This window comes from Micropterus dolomieu, linkage group LG09 (genome assembly GCF_021292245.1).
Source record: "Micropterus dolomieu isolate WLL.071019.BEF.003 ecotype Adirondacks linkage group LG09, ASM2129224v1, whole genome shotgun sequence".
Lineage (NCBI taxonomy): Eukaryota > Metazoa > Chordata > Actinopteri > Centrarchiformes > Centrarchidae > Micropterus > Micropterus dolomieu.
The window spans coordinates 19,248,368-19,266,722 of NC_060158.1; the positions used below are offsets into that span (position 1 = coordinate 19,248,368).

Consider the following 18,355-nt stretch of genomic DNA (forward strand, 5'->3'; position numbering starts at 1 on the left):
CACACACACACACACACACACACACACACACACACCAAAACAGTCTGACTTCATGAATCAAAGAATGTCTGAGCTAAACGATTGCTGGTGGGATGATTATGCTCAATGTAACTACATGTACAGCACCTCTCACGTGGCAACTTTAAAATGGATCCTTCTGATTCAGCTTTCCATTGCAGACAGAGATTAAATTGTCACATGCTCACCTGAGCCACTGGGTTCCAAAGCAAGATAACCATCCAACAAGGAGCTGAACCCTATCAGCCCCCCCATGGCAGCATAAGGGACATCCCTGCCTATGGGCTGGCCACGTGCCTCCCTCTCTAGTTTTGTCTCAACCTGCCAAGAAAATAATGTGATTAGAGTTTGCAGCTTTATTTCTGTGAACAAACTGTAGCAATATTGTAAATCTATGTGTAGCATTAGCCTGATTTAATTTAATTTTTTACACCAAGGACCTGTGTTTGATGTTTGACTCTACTCACCAGGGTCTGGTGGGCAGAGCTGGCCTGGCCACACAAACAGGTGAAGGGGCTCTGGAACCCAGAACAGGAAGTGCCTGAAAATGAGTTATTGGGAAACAAGTCTGCGAAAATGATCTTGAACATGAACTACATATGTTACCTAGATTCCATCTAAGTACGCTGCCATTGTCTTTAAATGTAGTGATTTCAGACTCACACTTTTTGCACAAGTGGCCAGTGGCTTCACTGTGATCCTGAGGCAAGTGTTTACACCTGCAGTGGACAGGGTTTGGCCCAATCCGGGGAACATACTGGTAGGCAGGACAATGACATCCTCTGACCCTGCATGGTAGGGTGAGGGGTCGCTCAGATGGAACCACTTCAAAGTCGGTCTTATGTTGCTTGTACCTGGACAAAATTATGTTACTCCTAAGTGTGTTTATTTATATACGGCTGTGCGTGTGGTGGAGTGTAGGGGAGAAGGATGTCTGATTTCATTTGTTATTGAGAAATTTACTACCTGTGTGTACAGAAGCATTGTGTCTCAGGGCCAATGAGTTTGCAGTCGATACCTCCCGGCACCCCAAAGCTCACATACAGCCTGTTTTTCACTCGTTGAGGGAGCACCTTCCTCTTGTATGCCTCATATTGCTCTGGAGTGAACAGTTTTCCTCCATCATCATCACCCACAATCCTTGAAAAAGACAAACCACCAGTAACAAAAACACTATGATAACTTACTCATACAATGAGCTGACCTGCTTATAACAAAAGGGTTATTGTGATATTGCATCACTTGTATTGTACTTTAGTTGAATTACATCAGTTCCTCTGTAGTTAGCATCAGTAGTCACATGCTGGTGGCTTGCTCCTACGTGTATGAAAACCATCTAGAGATTAATTAACCGTTTAGCTAAAGCTAGGTGATAAAAGCACACACCGTTGAGACAAACCTTCTGTACTCCCAGTAGTCATCCACAGCTTTCACAGCTGATTTATCGAGATATATTGTCTCCATTGTCAAAAATTCAAAACTGATAGCTGTGGGCCTTTTGCCTTTACTGCAAACAAGTAACGTTAACGTTACTGTTTACCACCAGCCACCGAGGTTACTATGGGAATGATTGTATAACGTTACGTCCCTCTAACGGTCGCAAAGTGCACTGCACACACATACACATAGAGGGAAAGATCAACAGAGGAAAAGTTAGTGTATATATATATATATATATATATATATATATATATATATATATATATATATACACATATTGTTTAGTATATCTAAACTTACATTTAACGTTAGCTATGAAGCATTAACACTGGTAGCTATGTAGCTTAGCTAATAACACCCTTAGCACTGTATTTCCACTTACTTGTTAGCCGATTTTTATTTTTGCGCTATATGACCTGGTTTTATTGTTTTATTAAAACGGAGTAACTGTCGCTTAACGGTTTACCTGCGCTTACTAGTCGTTTTTTTCTTTGCCTTGCGTTAAATTGAGAGAAAACCAAAGACTAACGTTATAAAAAGACGACGAGGACGGGCAGTAGGAATACATTCCCCATAATGCCGTAGTAATGACGCACACAGTAGACGTTCAGGGGGAACCATGACAGTCAGCAAAATTGCATGCTTGGTATTCCAGCTACAGACTTTTGCCTGCAAGACTTCATCGCAGACCGTGGAGGAAGACGCCGAAATGACTTACAGAGTGAGCGGACACCTTAACGCGAAGCTCGGTAGTTAACTTTTTATCGGACAGCGGGCTACTCGAGATATTTCCCCCAGCCACAGCAACGACAGCCCAAGGTTGCCAAACAACAAGCATCATTCAGTGTCAGCCAGATAGCAGCTACAGCTCAGTCGCCTCGTCGCTGCTTCTCTGGAGCCTGTTAATTCCTGCTTCAACAACAAGGTAGCTTTTCAGACACTGGTGTAAATGATCTGTCTTTGACTGCATTAGCAGATATTTTGTTTACCTCTTGTTAACTGTCACGTTTGCGCGTTGCCGAACTAAGTTAACATGTCGAGCTAAACATGAGGTGTTGGATGGAGTTGGAAACAGTATCAACTGAGCTCGAGCGGCTGCTAACAATTATAAATAAAAGCTATTTTAGTTTAAAAAGAAGACAAACTATCCGGCATGAGTGGATCTTATATTTGTCGTCGTTTGTCGACTGAGTGTTGGTAAGTTAAGTTATTAGGTTTGTCATGTATTTGTGTTACTTGACATTGTGTAATCATAGTGAGAAGTTCAACGTGTTCGCCCAGTCAATATGTGATTTGTTATCAAGAATCTGTGTGCGTTCAGGCTGGTGGAGTCTCAACGTTCCAGTGTCATAGCATGCACAGTAACATTACCCACGCCTTCATATCGTTTACCTCCTCCACCCTAACATTATTGACATTTCAGTGTTTAGCATATATGCTCTGCATGACAGCTCATTACCTCTGTTGCTAAGCCTCTGTTGAATCTCATGTGACCGCGGTTCTGGTCAATATTTAACCTCTAGATTAGGCATTTTGACTGATATTGTGTGCCTTATCACTGGAAATCACCCCGTTAGGTTCACTATACTTAAATAGTCCTAAACAAGTAGAACATTCATTGTCTGAAGCTGTGGCCTAAATTGGTGCGTCTTTCCATAGAACAGTGATCAGGCATGACAGTGATTACTGGAGAGTATCTGAATACCAAAACTCTTCCGTTGTGTCAACCCTATGTTAAAGTAAGATGATCTGTTGACCAATGTATGGATGGTACTTTCTGACCTGGGGATGGAATAACTTAACCTTTATCATCTTCCACAGAAAGTTTTAACTCCAGCTTGAAATATTACCTGTTTCTCTGTGTATCATGCATTGTGAGTTTAGTTGTTTTCTTTTAAATTTGCAGTGACTTGAATGAAGTTAATGTGATACACTTTTCATGTTCAGAATGTGATGTTAAAAAAACTTTTTCAGGGGCTTGTTAAGACTAGGAGCTAAAAGTTGCGTTTCTAAAGTTGGTGGGAGAGCTTTCGTTTGAATGTTTGTCAGTTTTGTACTTCCTCACTAGTTTCAACTGTTACTCTCATCAAGCCTTTGCACTGTGCTTTCCTCTGTAGCACCCCGGTCACAGGAAGGATGTGTGTGTGTGTGTGTGTGGTTAGAGGCTGGGAAGTTTCCCTAAATGTATTCTGTTACCTCTCTTTTCATAATTTATTCTCTCAGTCACTGTCCCGTCTCTAACTTCAGCAGAATGTGACACTCCCACTCCCAAGAGAGCGAGCGCAGAGAATGAACTTGGTGACAAAGCTGTGAAAACTGAGAAATGATCGCCTAATTTCCTCTGCATGTGCACGGGGCACTCAAAGGCTATTTGTCAGTCAAATAACCATTCTGTATGTGGGATTAGAGAATAAATGCCCTCTTTGCTTCTGTCTGTTATTGTGTCTCCAATCTGGAGCTGCAAAGTGGGTCCCATGAAATCTAAACGGGTAATTGGGTTTCTGGGCTGTAAGGGCTGAAAAACATTTGTTGATGAGTGGGCTATTGTGCACCCTGACCCAAAGCCCGTCTTTAATGATAACTAAATAGTCTAGGAAGCCACTTTAATAATGCCAATAATGATGTGGATTTTGTCTTCATCCAGCACATGCAGTGGAGTCTGATGGAAAATGTTGCATGCATCTATCCACACACATCCACAGTCAGTATGAATAAAAAAACGCAACACGGCTCTGAGCCCAATATGAATAAACATGGTAGGGCTACAGAAATTATCCTTGAAGTGGTTTTTGGTGTTGTAGATTCAATTCTGACATTGCATTGCTGCACAATAAAAACATATGCAGTATAAAATAAAGTCTGCTATATTAAACTGGCAATAAGAAATGTATGTCTGTGTATCTTTCTTTTTTTGTTCATTTTTATCTTTTATCTCATTTTTGTCTTTTTTTGGTGCACTTCTCCAACATAGTCAACGATGTCTGCAGACCCCCTGCCTAAACGCCCAGTCTGTATCAGTGATTTGAAGTTGGACATCTTGCAACCAAAGAATCTTTCCAGAAACCCCTGACTGCTGGTGTCTATGGGTGTCTTCTTCCTCCTGGTTTCACTTCCTGGCCTCAGCTTTCTCACCTCCTCTGAGGAAGTAAAGGATGCTGTAGTGGTTGGAGAAACATCTTCGTCTGCATGGGTATTGGTCAAGCACATGTAAGCGTGGCACTGAATCCAGATAAGCTCTAGGAACACTTTGTAGTGGACTTTGACCTCTGACCTTTCTGTGGATATAGATAGCAGAGCAGAGAATTTTTATTTGTCCAGTTATTGATTCATATACATCCAAGGAAAGACTTTCAGCCTCAGACCGGGCCTCTCCAGATCCCCTCCCCTTTGCAACCCCCAGTACCATGCTCGGTGCGCTCCTGCGGAGAAACATGTCCCAAAAGCTGAGTGTGCTGCTGCTGGTTTTTGGTCTGGCGTGGGGGCTTATGCTGCTGCGCTACACTGTGCAGCAGCCTCGCCATCAGAGCAGCACAGAGCTTCGTGAGCAGATCCTGGAGCTCAGCCGACGGTATGTCAAGGTCCTGACAGAGGAAAACCAGAATGCGCCAGGTGGGCCGCAGGGAACATCCATGGCTGGTTATGGTAAGCCTTTAAGAAGTAGTCAGGAATGGTGTGCAGTATATGGTGTTACTACACTCTTTCCTGCACACAAAATTACTTGCTTACTCCTGTATGAATGTTGTGTGTTTTTAAAGTTGTGAAAAAGCATCCTGAAGCATTGATTTGTTTTCCCATCCTTCCTTTTCCCCTCTCACATGCGCACACAAAGCTGATCTGAAGAGGACTATCGCTGTTTTACTGGATGACATTCTGACACGGCTGGTCAAACTGGAGGGGAAAATCGAGTTGGTGGTCAATGCCTCGTCCACTAACACCTCCAACACAGCGGGGGGCGTCCTTGCCTCCGCTTCCGCTGCACTACAGAAATCCTCAAAGCAGGAGACACCTGGCAGCCACCAAAGGATGTCACGCCTTCACCCACACATCCCTAATAGGCCTCGTCCACATCAAGGAGCATAGTCTTGATAGATGTATTGTTTTTGTTCTTTTTAGCATATTACACTTTTCTAGCATCTATCAGGCAAGTGAAAAGTAATACAGACATATGGACACGCAGAAACTTGGGAATTTGCGATGCTTCTCAGAAATGTTCAGCCAACTCGGAGGGAAGGAAAAGGACTTCTTTATGCTCTGTCCTATCATGCTGATATTTATTTTTTACCAAGACTATCCATTTTATAATTTGTTTTATATTTGCATTGCTGATTTTATTTGCCTTGAATTTTAGCATTTGAATGATGCCATGTATGAATCTTGTGACTGTTAAAGCAAATGCAGAGCAGTATAAACACACCTGGAACTGAACATCATTCTCATATGCTTTGTCAAAAAGATGGCTTAAAAATGCCCCCACATCTACAGTGTAAACTTTTTACAGTGCTACAGTTGCTAAGTACTGTATGAAAAAAGTTCTACTTTGAGCTTACAGATATAATTTTAAGCATAATTAAACTGTATAGTTCGTGAGTAAGAGATAATCCAAAGAATGTTATTTGCGCACTATCTGAAGGCAGTCTAAATGTGTATTTGCAATTGCTGCAAGCCAGTTTGACATGTATGAAGACTGTGATGGGGTCATACATATCTGCCACCTAAACATGAGTGTATCTGTGCTTTATCTCAGTTGAAATCCAATGGTTACCTTGCCCGGTATTGAGAGATCTTTTAATTTAGGTGTGGAACAGATTGAATGTACGGTGTTGTCAGTCTTTAGCCCAGTAGTGCTGCTTACACATGTTCAGGGTTCATGTTGCACTGTGACTCTAGAGATTTTCTAAAATTACTGAGCTCATCCAACTTTGACTTCAAAGATATTTTGGGGAGATGAGCGTACACCTCACCCTGTCCAGTCCCAGAGGAAGAAGATCTTTAATTTGCTCAACATGATGCTCATTAACACGATGACTTTGTGCGGCAAGAAATATTGACAATACTTTCATCAGTAGGCTACTACTTGTGGATTATATGAGACACGGTCAATATGGGTGGCAGATTAAGCTACCCAACAGTATATAGAGTGGTTAAAAGGAGCTCCATCTGAATCAGCTTCAACTTTTATATGCTGCTTGCACAATGTTTCATTATTATTTTAATAACATGGTAACACTGAATGGGTCATTTTCCAAAAGGTGTACAGTAGTAGGACTCTATTGTAATAGTGTGTTTATGCTGTGGTGTTGCTTCTTTTACTTAAAAGTTCTCAATTGTCCTTGCACAGCTGATCACGGTGGACCATTAGAAAAAGTTTTCAGGGTGGTGAAATGAGACGTTCAAGTACGCCAAGTTTTTGCATTAAGGGGGCGTGGGACACGAGACGGGACGTGACGTCGGATTCTGCAGCACATAAACATACCACCCAACTCATGCGCCATCTTGTAGCTAGGAACCGACCAGAATAAAACATTGTTTAAAACCTCATTGCAGTTTAATTTCTATCGAAATACTGCGTTGTATTATATATACTGAGAAATGAGTGACATTGAAGATGGAAATTACGGAGGACGGGTAAGTAGTTCCATCGAATGATGTCGAATATCTCCCTTTCTTCCTTTTCCTCCCGTGTGGCTGCCGATAGAGAACACTGTAGGCGAGATCACCACACACACGCTAGCTAATGTAACAGCTAATATTGAGGCAACGCTAAATCAGTAGCTTAACGTTAGCTTTACGTGCATTGTTGGCTAACGTTACGTGTGTTAGAGAGGCAGAGACCTGTTCTGGTTTTGCCTTAAGCCAACAATAACGTTATTCTCCAAAGTATTTTTTTTACACGAACGGTTCCCGCTCTGCTAAGCAATACTGCTTCAACAAGACTCCTCTTAACGTTAGCTAGCTTCAAAAAATCACCGGGGTTAGTGCTTCATATTGATTTGTACTATTTTTGCGCAGTTAGTTGAAAGTATTGCACCTGTCTCATTCGCTCATGAAACGTATGTAACGTAAATGTAACCAGCTAGCTACGGCGTTCAGATATCGTCCTTTGGTGCGGATATCACTGCTATTGCTGCAGCCATTATTGCACATTGGCAAAATGAGTATTTGTTTTTTCTGATCTAGCATTTACTATTACCACCACGAAGGAGTCCTTAGCCTCTCTTCCTTCCCTGTTTTCACGCTCTTATTTATCAAATTGAAACATTGCTACACATATGTAAGCTCTTCATTTGTAACCATGTAGCTTCAATTGTTGTAACTTTGCTCTTTTTACATGATTTCTGGAATATTAGAACTCAGTATAGCAACAATGTAATTGTAATGCATTCAGTGTTTTTTTTCCTATTTATTCTCTTTTTTTTTATTAAACCTATGATCTTAATTTTATTGAATGTTCTTTTTTCATTAAGGTTATTGATCGTGAAGGATTTGAAGAGTTTTATCCAAGAATGATGAAGAAAATTTTCAAGATAAAAGAAGGCTAATGAAAACATGTACAGAGCAGAACATAGAAGGTGGAAAGGGAGGAAATGTGACGGAAGAATGGTGTCAGATAGAAGCGCTTGCAGTGTAAAGGCTAAAATGAAACTGGTTTCAGTTTGGGTGAAGAGAGGAAAAACAGACCTGGAATCAGAAAATGAGAAAACTGAAAAAAGAAGAATGAAGAAGGATAGAAATCCTGAGAGAAGGGGGTAGCGTGTAAAGAATCTGGAAGAATGAATGTGTCCCTAGGTTAAGTAAATACACTGTTTGTGTCACAAATGTCTTCTCTTTACCATGCTCCCTTTTTATGTAACATGAAAATGCATGTTTTATTTTTTCCCTTGATGGTCCAGGTGGACATGGAAATAGACCTGTCATGTACTTTAGATTGGTATGGTTAATAATGGGCCACACTGTAAACCAAAGATTTTTTATTGTAATTATAAAATTACTAACCCTTTCCTCCACAGTACATAAGCTGTGCATTTTAGACACATGTACTGTATGTTTCCAACATACTCTACCACATCTCACTCTTCTGTGCTTGATTTATTTTCTGCATAAAGAAATAAATATATTTGTCCAAGAAAATGTTGTTAACATCCTGCTGTGGCAATAGGGGTCACGCTCCCCATCTAAATCGGATCGTGGAAGTCCAGCTCGGGTCAAGTCAGAGAGCAGGTCCGGCTCCCCGAGCCCATCCCGGGCCTCCAAGCGCTCTGAGTCCAGATCCCGCTCTCGGTCAAAATCTAGGTATGCCTTTATTGTGATCACATCATATTACAAAATGCTAAATGCTCGTTAGGGGCTGAAATATGTCACTACAGGGTGCTCTGTACCCGTACTCTGCATAATATGTCATCTATAGCTGTGTCATAAGTTGTGTACCATTAAATTCAATACCTGTTCTGCATCTTTTTCAGGTCTCGCTCAAGGCGGCACTCAAACCGCCGCTATAGCCGTTCACGCTCTCGGTCCTATTCCCACCGGAAGAAGTCCCGCTCTCGTTCGTACAGCCCCGAGTACCGCCGCAGGAGGAGCCAGAGCACTTCCCCTATGTCAAACCGGCGGCGTCACACCGGCAGCAGGGTGAGTGTAATGAGATCTGAAGATAGGTAAAGTACAATCGGCTATTACAGAAGGAGAACAAAAGGACACTGTATGTGCATATGGTGTTAAAATATTAATCTAGTTTTGGGGAGATTGTTGCATATCTTATCCTGTAATTAGTGAGAAAATTGGCATATACTGTATGACCTGTTAACAGATTGAATACAATATCAGTCGTGCTCAAAATGTATTGGGAAGACAAGGAAATGGTGCGAAGTTGTGTTTTTAAAGTTGCTATGTGATTTCACAACCATCAGGCCAATCTCCTCAAAACTGTTTTCCTTTTTTTTTTAATGTAATTATTTCAGCACTTTTAATGAGCAAAATGTGTTAAACGCAATGTGTATAAAATGTTTTACATAAGGATTTGAGATGGATTATTGAAAGCATGATTTAAATAACAGTTTAAAGTCATGGTTATTTCTCATTCTTTTATTTATTAGGAAGTTAATTGTGGTAATACTGTGGGAAACTACTTTGAAATGACATTTAATAACCCCTTTTTGTTAATCTTCCCCCTCCTTTCATTATATCAACAGAGCCATGACTTCACTAAAGAAGCATGCAGTCATGGCGGTGATGCTGATGTTAGGGTATGTGGACCTTCTGACATATTTTGGGCAGGAGCAATGTAATGTTTGTGTGTGGCCCAGTGTAGTACTGGATGAGGGATAACGGGGTAAATATAACCTAGTGAAAATCAAATTGAGCTTGGTGTATTTAGACAATGCGGCAGGTTTGCAAACAAAACTGCATATTACATATTGATTTTGATGTCTGCAATGTGCATTGGATCACCTACTGAATTAAGGTAAAGTGGGCATTAGCCATCTTATCAATTCTTAGAAAAAAACATCTTAACAGTATTTGAGTAACTGTGTGTTAATTTTATTGCATCAGTATATGTGGCTGATTTCAAATGTGTGTGTATGCAGTTTTCATGTATTTTTGTTTATAATGTGCTGTATCTGTTTCATTATGACAAGCAAAATTTCACACTTGTTAAATATTGATGTTTAGTAATAAATAACTCTATGCTTTTCTTGCAGCACCATGTTAGCCCACAGTTTGTGTAATGTCAATAATATTTTAATATGCTGCTGCTTTTAAAAATGCAAATGCAAAGCAGGAATTAAGTGACACTTTTAAAGCAAACAAGAGGCAAATGACATCATTTTGTACATTGTATAGCTGTCCCAGGGGCATTTTTTGAAAGCTGTTTAAGGGGTTATTAAAGCTGTCATAGTTTACCCACTAAGCATTTACCGTTGGACTGGTACAACTGGAAATGCTTGGTGAGGGAGGTTTTGGTACCCTGTTGTGAAAATGTGCATAGATTCTTACCTTTTTTAGTAGTAATTCAATAACTGCCTCTGTTGTAAGCCTGATGTCATCCTGTAAGAGCAAATATCCAATGTAGTTGGAGTGGTTTCTCTTCCATAACAGTGAAAAACTGATCTGAAGCAGCCAGTATATAAATAAGGCAGTTTGTAAAAGTTCTAAATACATTTGCCATTTTTTCTTGGTGCAGAATTGTTTTCTGAGCTTAAGTTTTGGAAAGATTTACTTCTATATTCTCAGTGCATTAAACATGTAAAATGCTTCCGTGTGTGAAGAAACATGTTTTGCATACTAAGGCCAGTAAATGGATTTGTATGCAAAGCATTAGATGAGTAGATGTGGTAAACCGCACTATCAACTGACCCTGATTGTTGACCCTTCCAGGCAAACCCTGACCCCAGCACATGTTTGGGAGTGTTTGGCTTGAGCCTGTACACCACAGAGCGTGACCTGAGGGAGGTGTTTTCACGCTATGGTCCTCTGGCAGGAGTCAATGTGGTGTACGACCAGCGCACGGGTCGCTCCCGTGGCTTTGCCTTTGTATACTTCGAGAGAATTGACGATTCCAAAGAGGTATGGGAAATGTTTGTGGCTTTCAGATAATCTTTCGTTCTGATCCAAGTAACTCATTGTTTCCTGTCTTTAGTTGTACTTAATTACAATCATCTGGTGTTTTTAAAGCGTAAAATATTACATGATTAGATGGCTGAGAAAGGTGGCATGGCTGTAGATCTGAGAACCGGGGGTAAAGAGTATTATCAAAGTATTTATGCAAAAAGTGTTATGACTAGTCATCGCATTGATTTTTGCCCTTGGACACTCTTTGATTAGGTGCTTCTATGTGTTAGTTAAAATATTTTTAAAACTATAATTCTACATCCATATAAGGTCATTGGCAACTAATTATTGTTTGGCACTTAGTAGTAAGTCAGTTTCAGTTTATTATTTAGGTGCGATTACATGAGCACACCACTAGGTGTCTGCCTTGCCACAAATTCCCTCTGTCACCTTGCAGTCCCATAGCAAGGGGTAACAGTGTATAATGTTGTTGGGCCTTTGTGAATTATTACTTTATTTTGGTTGTGTTTTTTGTTTTTTTTTACCAAAGAGCTTACATTAGTCTGATAACATCTTTGTCTTCTCCTGCCTCTTGTGTTCCCTAGGCAATGGAGCGAGCCAATGGCATGGAGCTGGACGGAAGGCGCATCAGAGTGGATTATTCCATTACCAAACGACCTCATACCCCCACACCAGGAATCTACATGGGCCGACCAACTCAGTAAGAATAAACACTAATGTCAGGTCTTGCTCATCAGTTTCCTTAGCATATTGTGTTGCATTGAATAATCCAACTGTGCATCCTTTCTTGAAACATTCGTGATTTGTGGTGTTTTTCAAGAAATAAGACGCCTGGAAGTCGTGGCCTTGTTGTTTATTTATTTTTTTCTTTCAACAGCAATGGTGGCGGCGGAGGTGGTGGTGGTGGTGGTGGCGGCGGCGGTAGCAGCAGGAGGGGGAGAGACTCGTATTATGATCGTGGCTATGACCGCTATGACAGATACGACGAGTATGACTATAGGTATAGGTGAGTAATAATTTGTGAATACAAAGTCAGTGTTACACTGGTACGTGGGAGAAAATGGATTAAATTTTCTTTGTCTCTGCAGTCGCCGCCGCTCTCCGTCACCCTACTACAGTCGATACAGGTCTCGCTCAAGGTCTCGCTCCTACAGCCCACGTAAGTGTGAAGAGAAATGCATACAATAGAAAGCTTGCCTAACTGCATCTATTGTATCATCTTCAGACATGAAATAAGACTGTTGGTATGCATATTCAAATGGCTTTATGTAGCCTACCTTGATCACAGGTGACACATTGATTTTTATCAGTAGTGGACCTATAACTGAACTAATGTAAATTTCCTATTTTCTTTTTACAGGACGATACTAAGTTGCTTCTTTCAACGATCAGCTTCCTTCCAATAATTGATGGTGTGTGATTCATCAAGGTGTTTCTAAGAGGAACATTTTGAATTAGCATGTCTATATCAACAGAACTCCTAAGTTTCAGATAGTTCTTGTTTACATGCGATAGATGTCTTGATTTTTTTTTAGACGTTATAATGCATCTGTGAGTATGAGCAACAAAGTCAGCAACTGTTACTGTTGCTTCATTAGGGACTTGCATCTTTCCCTCCCTTTTAATTGCCTGCAGCAATGACACCTTTGTCAAAAGAGGGTGATTGAGATTTATTGCACTGATCACTATTTACGTGGTCCTGGTAATGATGGGGACAGAAAACTGTGTTTTAGTAAATAATGGTGACACTTAATTTTACAACCTGTAACTATTGTATGCTATAAGTAACTATTAAGAATACCCTCGAAAGATAACGGATTAATCTCATTGTTAACCTAGAAGTAACTGAGTTTGCTGGTAAGTAGCAGGTAAACCGGGCTGTAAAAGTAAGTGTTACTACCAATCAGTTGTTTGTTCTCTGCTCACATTCAAAGTCGCTGGAGGGTTTTTTTTGTTTTGTTTTGTTTTTTTTAAGTCATTTGCATTTCTCCAGAGTTTTATTATCATGTATTACATTTTTTTTTTTTTTATTGTTGTTTGTTATGGAAATACAACTACATGAAAACTCCAAAGTTTGTAATGTGTTTTTCTGACTTGATGTGCATGAAATTGAAGTTGAGCTTTAGTTGTATAGGTGGGAGTTAATACTTTAAGTTGAGTGGGTGAGGTGGGAAAACAAGCCGGGAGAGTTTCACAGAACAAGACCAGTGCCAAGACATTGTGCATGATAAGTTTATGTTCACACACATTTAAAGTAGTTCATCTCTTCACAGTCACAATAGATTCTCCAAAAGTTTGAGTTTTCTCTCATTCGCGCTCCACCAATGAAAACACGCAAAGAAGGACTTTTACCAAGCTTTTATTGCGTGGCTTTCATTACATAAGATACAAAGTTCACATGTGAGAAAACAGACTATTATTCACTCTGTTCACAGTAACGACAAAAGGGCTTGTGCTTTGCTCAAAATGTATTAAGATGGTGCACTTTTAAATTCACTTTGGTGTGTCTGACATACCTAACTGTAACAATGGCATTACTAGAACAATTCCTTAAAGCAAAGTAACAAATATGTTTAACATTATGAAAAGATGAGTCAACACAGCCAAGTTTGTTCAAGGTCACATTGCCTAATGTCAGAAGTAAACCTGAAGGAATGGAGGGCTCTTTATATGTAGACTTTAGCCCCAACAACAAAGCACTTGATTGAAATGGGGTTAACAATCACGGCTGACACTGCATGGGGCCCCTCAGAGAGATGCGTTCATTTACATCAACTCAAAGATAATTCTTTAGGTTCCAAGGTAACCACTAGCTGCAAGGACACAATGGTCAAAGTGTGAAGGCTTTCTCACTAGATTTAACAGTCAAAGCCATAGTCAGTCTGTCGTATCCATTTGTGCTAATTTTCGCCTTAAATATTTATGTTAACTGAACTTAAATCACTGGTATTCCTTATTTGTCTTGTATAAGTTTGTAGAATAAAATAAACTGAAATTTAGTTCTTGTGCAGTAATTCATAGTTTAATATTGTAGACAACAGGTGGAGATGATGCAGATGATTCCCATGATTTTATGACATGCAAGTTGTGTTGTGATATATGAATTTCTTTTTCTTCACTGAACCATGCACTATGACGTCGTCGATGGCGGGGAGCATCCACCAGCAGGTTGACCAGTAGGGGACCGAATGGGTAGATAAGTTTCATATTATTGGGATTCCATATAGCGACATCTCCCCAACAGAGCTTGGCATTCAAATGTTCAGAAAGATACACATTATTATCTGGGTCAGATAAAGGACAATATCAAGAGTAATGTAAACTATTTGCCTGGGGGAAGCAGTCCACACCTACTTCTCACACACAAAAAAGAGATGAGTCAAATCATTGTTGCACTCTGGGGCCAGCGAATAAAGTGCATTCTAATTCTAGCTATATCAAATATACTACAAGCATATTTTCATGTTTTCCATCAACTTTATCATATAGTTCTATACTGAGGTTTTTCTGAGAGAAGCAAACACGCCTGAGGTCTACACCAGGTGCTACCTGTAGCTTTTACATGTATTTGTGATAAGAATGAAACTGGGACATACAGGACAATGTCTAATGGTTAACAGGCAACAGCATGTTCATGTAGTCTGGTCTGAACACAGGATGACTGGTGTGGGGGGTGAAGGCTTAAATTAACCACTTCTTGAGTTGTTCATGTCTGACCAGTAAATATGATGCTCCACTTGGAACAACAAACATTAACAACATCAGCACACTGATTTTCTTACTTATCAGTCAGAGTTCTTGATGACTCAGATATCCAAAAGCAAATGTCACCTGACCCTTTTTATCCTTTTACTTTGGGTTTATCTTAAGTCAGAGGGAGTTGTTATCTGAAAGTGACATTTTTGGAGGTCTAATGCATTTATGTGTTTATATCTTAAAGAAATGTATCCAAACTCAACCAACAAACAGTTCTGTACTGTGCCAGAAATGTGTTTTATTGTTTGTTTTTGTAGGCTAATTAGTAAATTATCAATTTTAACTTTGTTTTAAACTTGTGAAGATTTTAATACAAGTGACAATGTACAAACAGCGGAAAAAGTTAATTTACTCTACCATAACATTTTAAAAAGCCTCTGGTTCAAAAATTATGTTAAATCCACATCAAATAATATGTACTTCTTTACTGAAATTAATTACCAGAATCATCAAGTTGATAAATAGGCTACAGTAAATAACAGCTATATTTTAAACAATAATTTGCTGAAACATTTCCACATGAGAGAAATACACTATGTAGTATATTCCAGATTTTGCAGTAAACCTAATCTAATGTAAAATTACAAGTGTGAAAACTTGAAGCACAATAAAATCATGTGTTTCTCCTCTTTTAGAAAACAAGAGCTTGAAGAAAGGGATTGCTTTTGAATTGCTTCAAGAGAGATTTTCTTAACACAAATGACAGTGTAACTAATCAATCAAGGTGCTGAAACCAGTAAACAACAGTTGCCAGAAGGGAAGTATTCCTATAAGAGAGCCAAAACTACATGCTAAAAGCATGGCCATACAGTAGAGCTTCAATGTATGACAAAGTTTGAAAATATTCATGTGCCTGTGCTGTGAAAACACCCACTTTCATCAGACGTTTGTGCTGCATGAACATGTGGTGTTAATCTGATCAAATGCACAATAATAATGAAGTTATCTAAAGATCACAAGAAATGCAAAAATCAACAGATTTTTATTACAAAAGTGTATATTTTTCTGTTCAAATAATGAGAAATAAAAAGAAATAAGAATTTCAAGCTATTTCTTTTACACACACTGCTGTGTGGGAAATGCAGTGTGTGCAAATTTTAATCAAATTACTTGCAATTAAACAAACATTTCATTAAAAATACAGGGAGAGCTGTTGCCACTTGTGAAACAAAACTACAGGATGACGGCAGCTTTGACTGCTATTAATAGCTTTTTTAAGAGTTGTTATTAATAATAACAAGACACCAATTATTTCCTCAAAAATATCTCCCCTTTAAAATAATCGTTTCTGTGACTGTTGACCTAGACTGAGTTAACTTTTTCACACTAATTTCCAGGATTTGACTTTTGTTTGAGAGGAAAAAAGTTTAGCCCAAAGAGAAGGAAAAGGAAAACTACAGTTCATTTACTGCTATTATTCTTTTTAAAAGCAACAAAGACAGTATATTAAATATATATTTCCGTTTCAATATTATACCAGTTAGCATTAACTCGTTATTTACAGGAATGTTCATTGGCATGTGTTATGAGGGGGCACAAACCGCCATTTTCTAATGAGATGAAGGGTGTCATCCCACAGGAGAAGCTGAGAAGAAAACACATTCAAATTTTGTTGTTGTTTTGCAGCCTACATGTAACCTCATGAGGTGAATAGAAAACAAATGTCTGGACCCCCCGCCCCAGAAAAGACTTGTATTAACGCAGAAAGGGACATTGTTCCCATCAGTTCATGTTACTGCAAGGCTCTAGATTCTCCTCAACATGGCGTTCACCACAGTGTTCCCTGACTCTGTCCGAAGCGGTCAGTCAGTGGATTTAATGGTAACATCTCAAGTGGAAAGAAAACATTGTTACATATTTGAATCGCCCAACAATACATAAAAAAATAAAGCCATCTCACCGGAAAACAGAATCCCTTGTGTAGCCTAAAGGGGTTTGTGAAAGAGCCTTGCGCTTGGCGACGTAGACTATCTAGATCTTGGAGTGAGGCCAGTAGCTCAAAGTTGGGCTATAAGCTGCGTTTTACTTAAACAATCTGCCTCCCCTCTCCTCTCTCTCCCTCTCCCTCTCTAGAAATATCCCAGACTATGTTTAAACAGATCGATTTTGTCAGTTCTTTTCCTACACTGACATTAGCCGCAGCAATCTTCCCACATATAGGATGCAGTCTAGTCTAAAACTTTATGTCAGTTTGCCCCCTATGGAATTCGTCCATAGCGAGGAGTCCTGCGCTTGGGGGCGGGGAGACTTTCTGTACATTCCTCAGCGATACATTCACTACTCCTCCTGCAGAGCCAGCAGCCACACACACACACACACACACACACACACACACAGACAGGCTGCAGCCATGCATCAGTTCACCGACAAAGTCATGAGAGCGCTCACATGACTGCTGCCTCTATACGTTCAGTCCACAAATCTACCATCTAGCTATAAGGCGCTACCCAGCAGAGAGAGCACATGTAGACCTGGTTCCTGCGTGTGCGTTTCGTTATTTCATATGCAGTGAAAATCATTAAAGCCAAATAAACTGGGTTATAAAAAATTGTATGAGTCTTACAAGGCCAACGGAAAGCGCTTAGGTTTCATGAATGCCTTATATTGGTCCATACAGAAAGAATACATGCATCTAACCACAAATGGAAAGGTTATTAAGAAACTTTTCCGGAGTCGAAACTTGAAAGAAATTATAAGACGATTAAAAGTTAGTAGGAAGTGCACTCAAAGCGGGTTTTAAACGCTCTCTTTTATTCTCTTTTCGTTTAACTTATTTATATGAGTGGCCCATACATGTAAACAAGGCCTAAACTTGCTGAAAAGTTGAGAACAGTTATTTTAAAAAGTGCCGCGGATCGGCCCCTGGCTCGTGTTTCGTTACATCTTTATGGCTCATGACAAAGCCCGACAGAGGAAACATGGGGAGAAATGCATAATTGGCGCGCTGATTCATATAGAATAGTCGAGCCGCGGAGCCAATGAATGAGCGCGTTGAGGCCGAGCCAGCAGCAGTAGTACGGAGCGGGTCTTCAGCCCCCTGATTGGACAGTCCTCCCGACCAATCAGAGAGCTTTGTGTGTTTGTTCAGCAGCAGAGGAATAAACCCACTGAGACAGCCATGGCCCCAGTCTGAGCCAGTGACTGAAGGGCCCACTAAACCAACACTCCCTTTGTAACCTGCTTTACATGAGCATGCACACCTATGCTCATTCATTAGGAAACATTGCAGGGACACAGTATTATCATTTCAGCTCAAACCATAGCTTTTTGCACTGGGAGTTGTATTGCTGCAGTGGAGGTTACATCCATCTAAACACCTTGGTGAAATACATTTTAACAAACTTTTCAAAATCAAGCTGTTTAAAGGCTAAATGACTTAGCAAATCGTACATGTAGACTACAATGAAAAACACACTTACAGGAAAAAGGAAATTCAAGGCAATGCTATTATGTAACTTTTTATAGTTGCCATTGTTGTGGCTACAATTAATTCTTTCTACAGGATAACTCCTATAACACATTTAAAGGGATCAAATGATGCTCTTGTGCATGATCCAGAAAAAAAATTGTCTAA

General features: G+C 39.8%; 3 protein-coding genes across 8 annotated transcripts; 2 read left to right on the forward strand and 1 right to left on the reverse strand.

Annotated features, from left to right (window-relative positions):
- Nucleotides 1-142: 142 nt before the first annotated feature.
- Nucleotides 143-1,627, reverse strand: LOC123976237 (protein FAM221A-like). Of its 3 annotated transcripts, none has more exons than XM_046058206.1 (5): nucleotides 1,405-1,627; nucleotides 985-1,158; nucleotides 682-872; nucleotides 486-559; nucleotides 143-339 (listed from the first exon to the last, which is right to left on the reverse strand). In XM_046058206.1, the coding sequence occupies exons 1-5, from the start codon at nucleotides 1,437-1,439 to the stop codon at nucleotides 187-189; spliced, it is 627 nt and encodes a 208-aa protein (XP_045914162.1). In that variant the 5' UTR covers nucleotides 1,440-1,627; the 3' UTR covers nucleotides 143-186. The 3 variants fall into 3 exon arrangements, with proteins under 3 accessions (XP_045914162.1, XP_045914161.1, XP_045914163.1); XM_046058205.1 differs by having other exon boundaries at nucleotides 162-339; nucleotides 1,418-1,622; XM_046058207.1 differs by having other exon boundaries at nucleotides 320-339; nucleotides 486-536; nucleotides 625-872; nucleotides 1,418-1,627.
- A 272-nt stretch (nucleotides 1,628-1,899) lies between these two features.
- ccdc126 (coiled-coil domain containing 126) lies at nucleotides 1,900-5,883 on the forward strand. Of its 2 annotated transcripts, none has more exons than XM_046058208.1 (3): nucleotides 1,900-2,383; nucleotides 4,430-5,100; nucleotides 5,288-5,883. In XM_046058208.1, the coding sequence occupies exons 2-3, from the start codon at nucleotides 4,863-4,865 to the stop codon at nucleotides 5,536-5,538; spliced, it is 489 nt and encodes a 162-aa protein (XP_045914164.1). In that variant the 5' UTR covers nucleotides 1,900-2,383; nucleotides 4,430-4,862; the 3' UTR covers nucleotides 5,539-5,883. The 2 variants fall into 2 exon arrangements, with proteins under 2 accessions (XP_045914164.1, XP_045914165.1); XM_046058209.1 differs by lacking the exon at nucleotides 1,900-2,383 and adding an exon at nucleotides 2,524-2,655.
- Nucleotides 5,884-6,530: 647 nt separating this feature from the next.
- On the forward strand, nucleotides 6,531-13,097 carry tra2a (transformer 2 alpha homolog). 3 transcript variants are annotated; one of them, XM_046058204.1, is made up of 10 exons: nucleotides 6,531-7,083; nucleotides 7,923-8,244; nucleotides 8,615-8,748; nucleotides 8,919-9,084; nucleotides 9,645-9,698; nucleotides 10,831-11,019; nucleotides 11,610-11,725; nucleotides 11,903-12,031; nucleotides 12,114-12,184; nucleotides 12,386-13,097. In XM_046058204.1, exons 4-10 carry the CDS (start codon nucleotides 9,052-9,054, stop codon nucleotides 12,394-12,396), a joined length of 603 nt encoding a protein of 200 aa, XP_045914160.1. In that variant the 5' UTR covers nucleotides 6,531-7,083; nucleotides 7,923-8,244; nucleotides 8,615-8,748; nucleotides 8,919-9,051; the 3' UTR covers nucleotides 12,397-13,097. The 3 variants fall into 3 exon arrangements, with proteins under 3 accessions (XP_045914160.1, XP_045914157.1, XP_045914159.1); XM_046058201.1 differs by lacking the exon at nucleotides 7,923-8,244; XM_046058203.1 differs by lacking the exon at nucleotides 7,923-8,244 and having other exon boundaries at nucleotides 11,903-12,025.
- Nucleotides 13,098-18,355: the final 5,258 nt, after the last annotated feature.

Coding starts and splice junctions, on each gene's coding strand:
- ccdc126 (XM_046058208.1), top strand. CDS start 4,863: ATGCTCGGTGCGCTCCTGCGGAGAAACATGTCCCAAAAGCTGAGTGTG. Junction 5,101..5,287: donor AACATCCATGGCTGGTTATG/GTAAGCCTTTAA, acceptor GCGCACACAAAG/CTGATCTGAAGAGGACTATC.
- tra2a (XM_046058201.1), top strand. CDS start 7,048: ATGAGTGACATTGAAGATGGAAATTACGGAGGACGG. Junction 9,699..10,830: donor GCGGTGATGCTGATGTTAGG/GTATGTGGACCT, acceptor TGACCCTTCCAG/GCAAACCCTGACCCCAGCAC. Junction 11,020..11,609: donor GAATTGACGATTCCAAAGAG/GTATGGGAAATG, acceptor TGTGTTCCCTAG/GCAATGGAGCGAGCCAATGG.
- LOC123976237 (XM_046058205.1), bottom strand. CDS start 1,482: ATGGAGACAATATATCTCGATAAATCAGCTGTGAAAGCTGTGGATGAC. Junction 560..681: donor TGGCCACTTGTGCAAAAAGT/GTGAGTCTGAAA, acceptor ACTCATTTTCAG/GCACTTCCTGTTCTGGGTTC. Junction 340..485: donor GCTCTGCCCACCAGACCCTG/GTGAGTAGAGTC, acceptor TTTTCTTGGCAG/GTTGAGACAAAACTAGAGAG.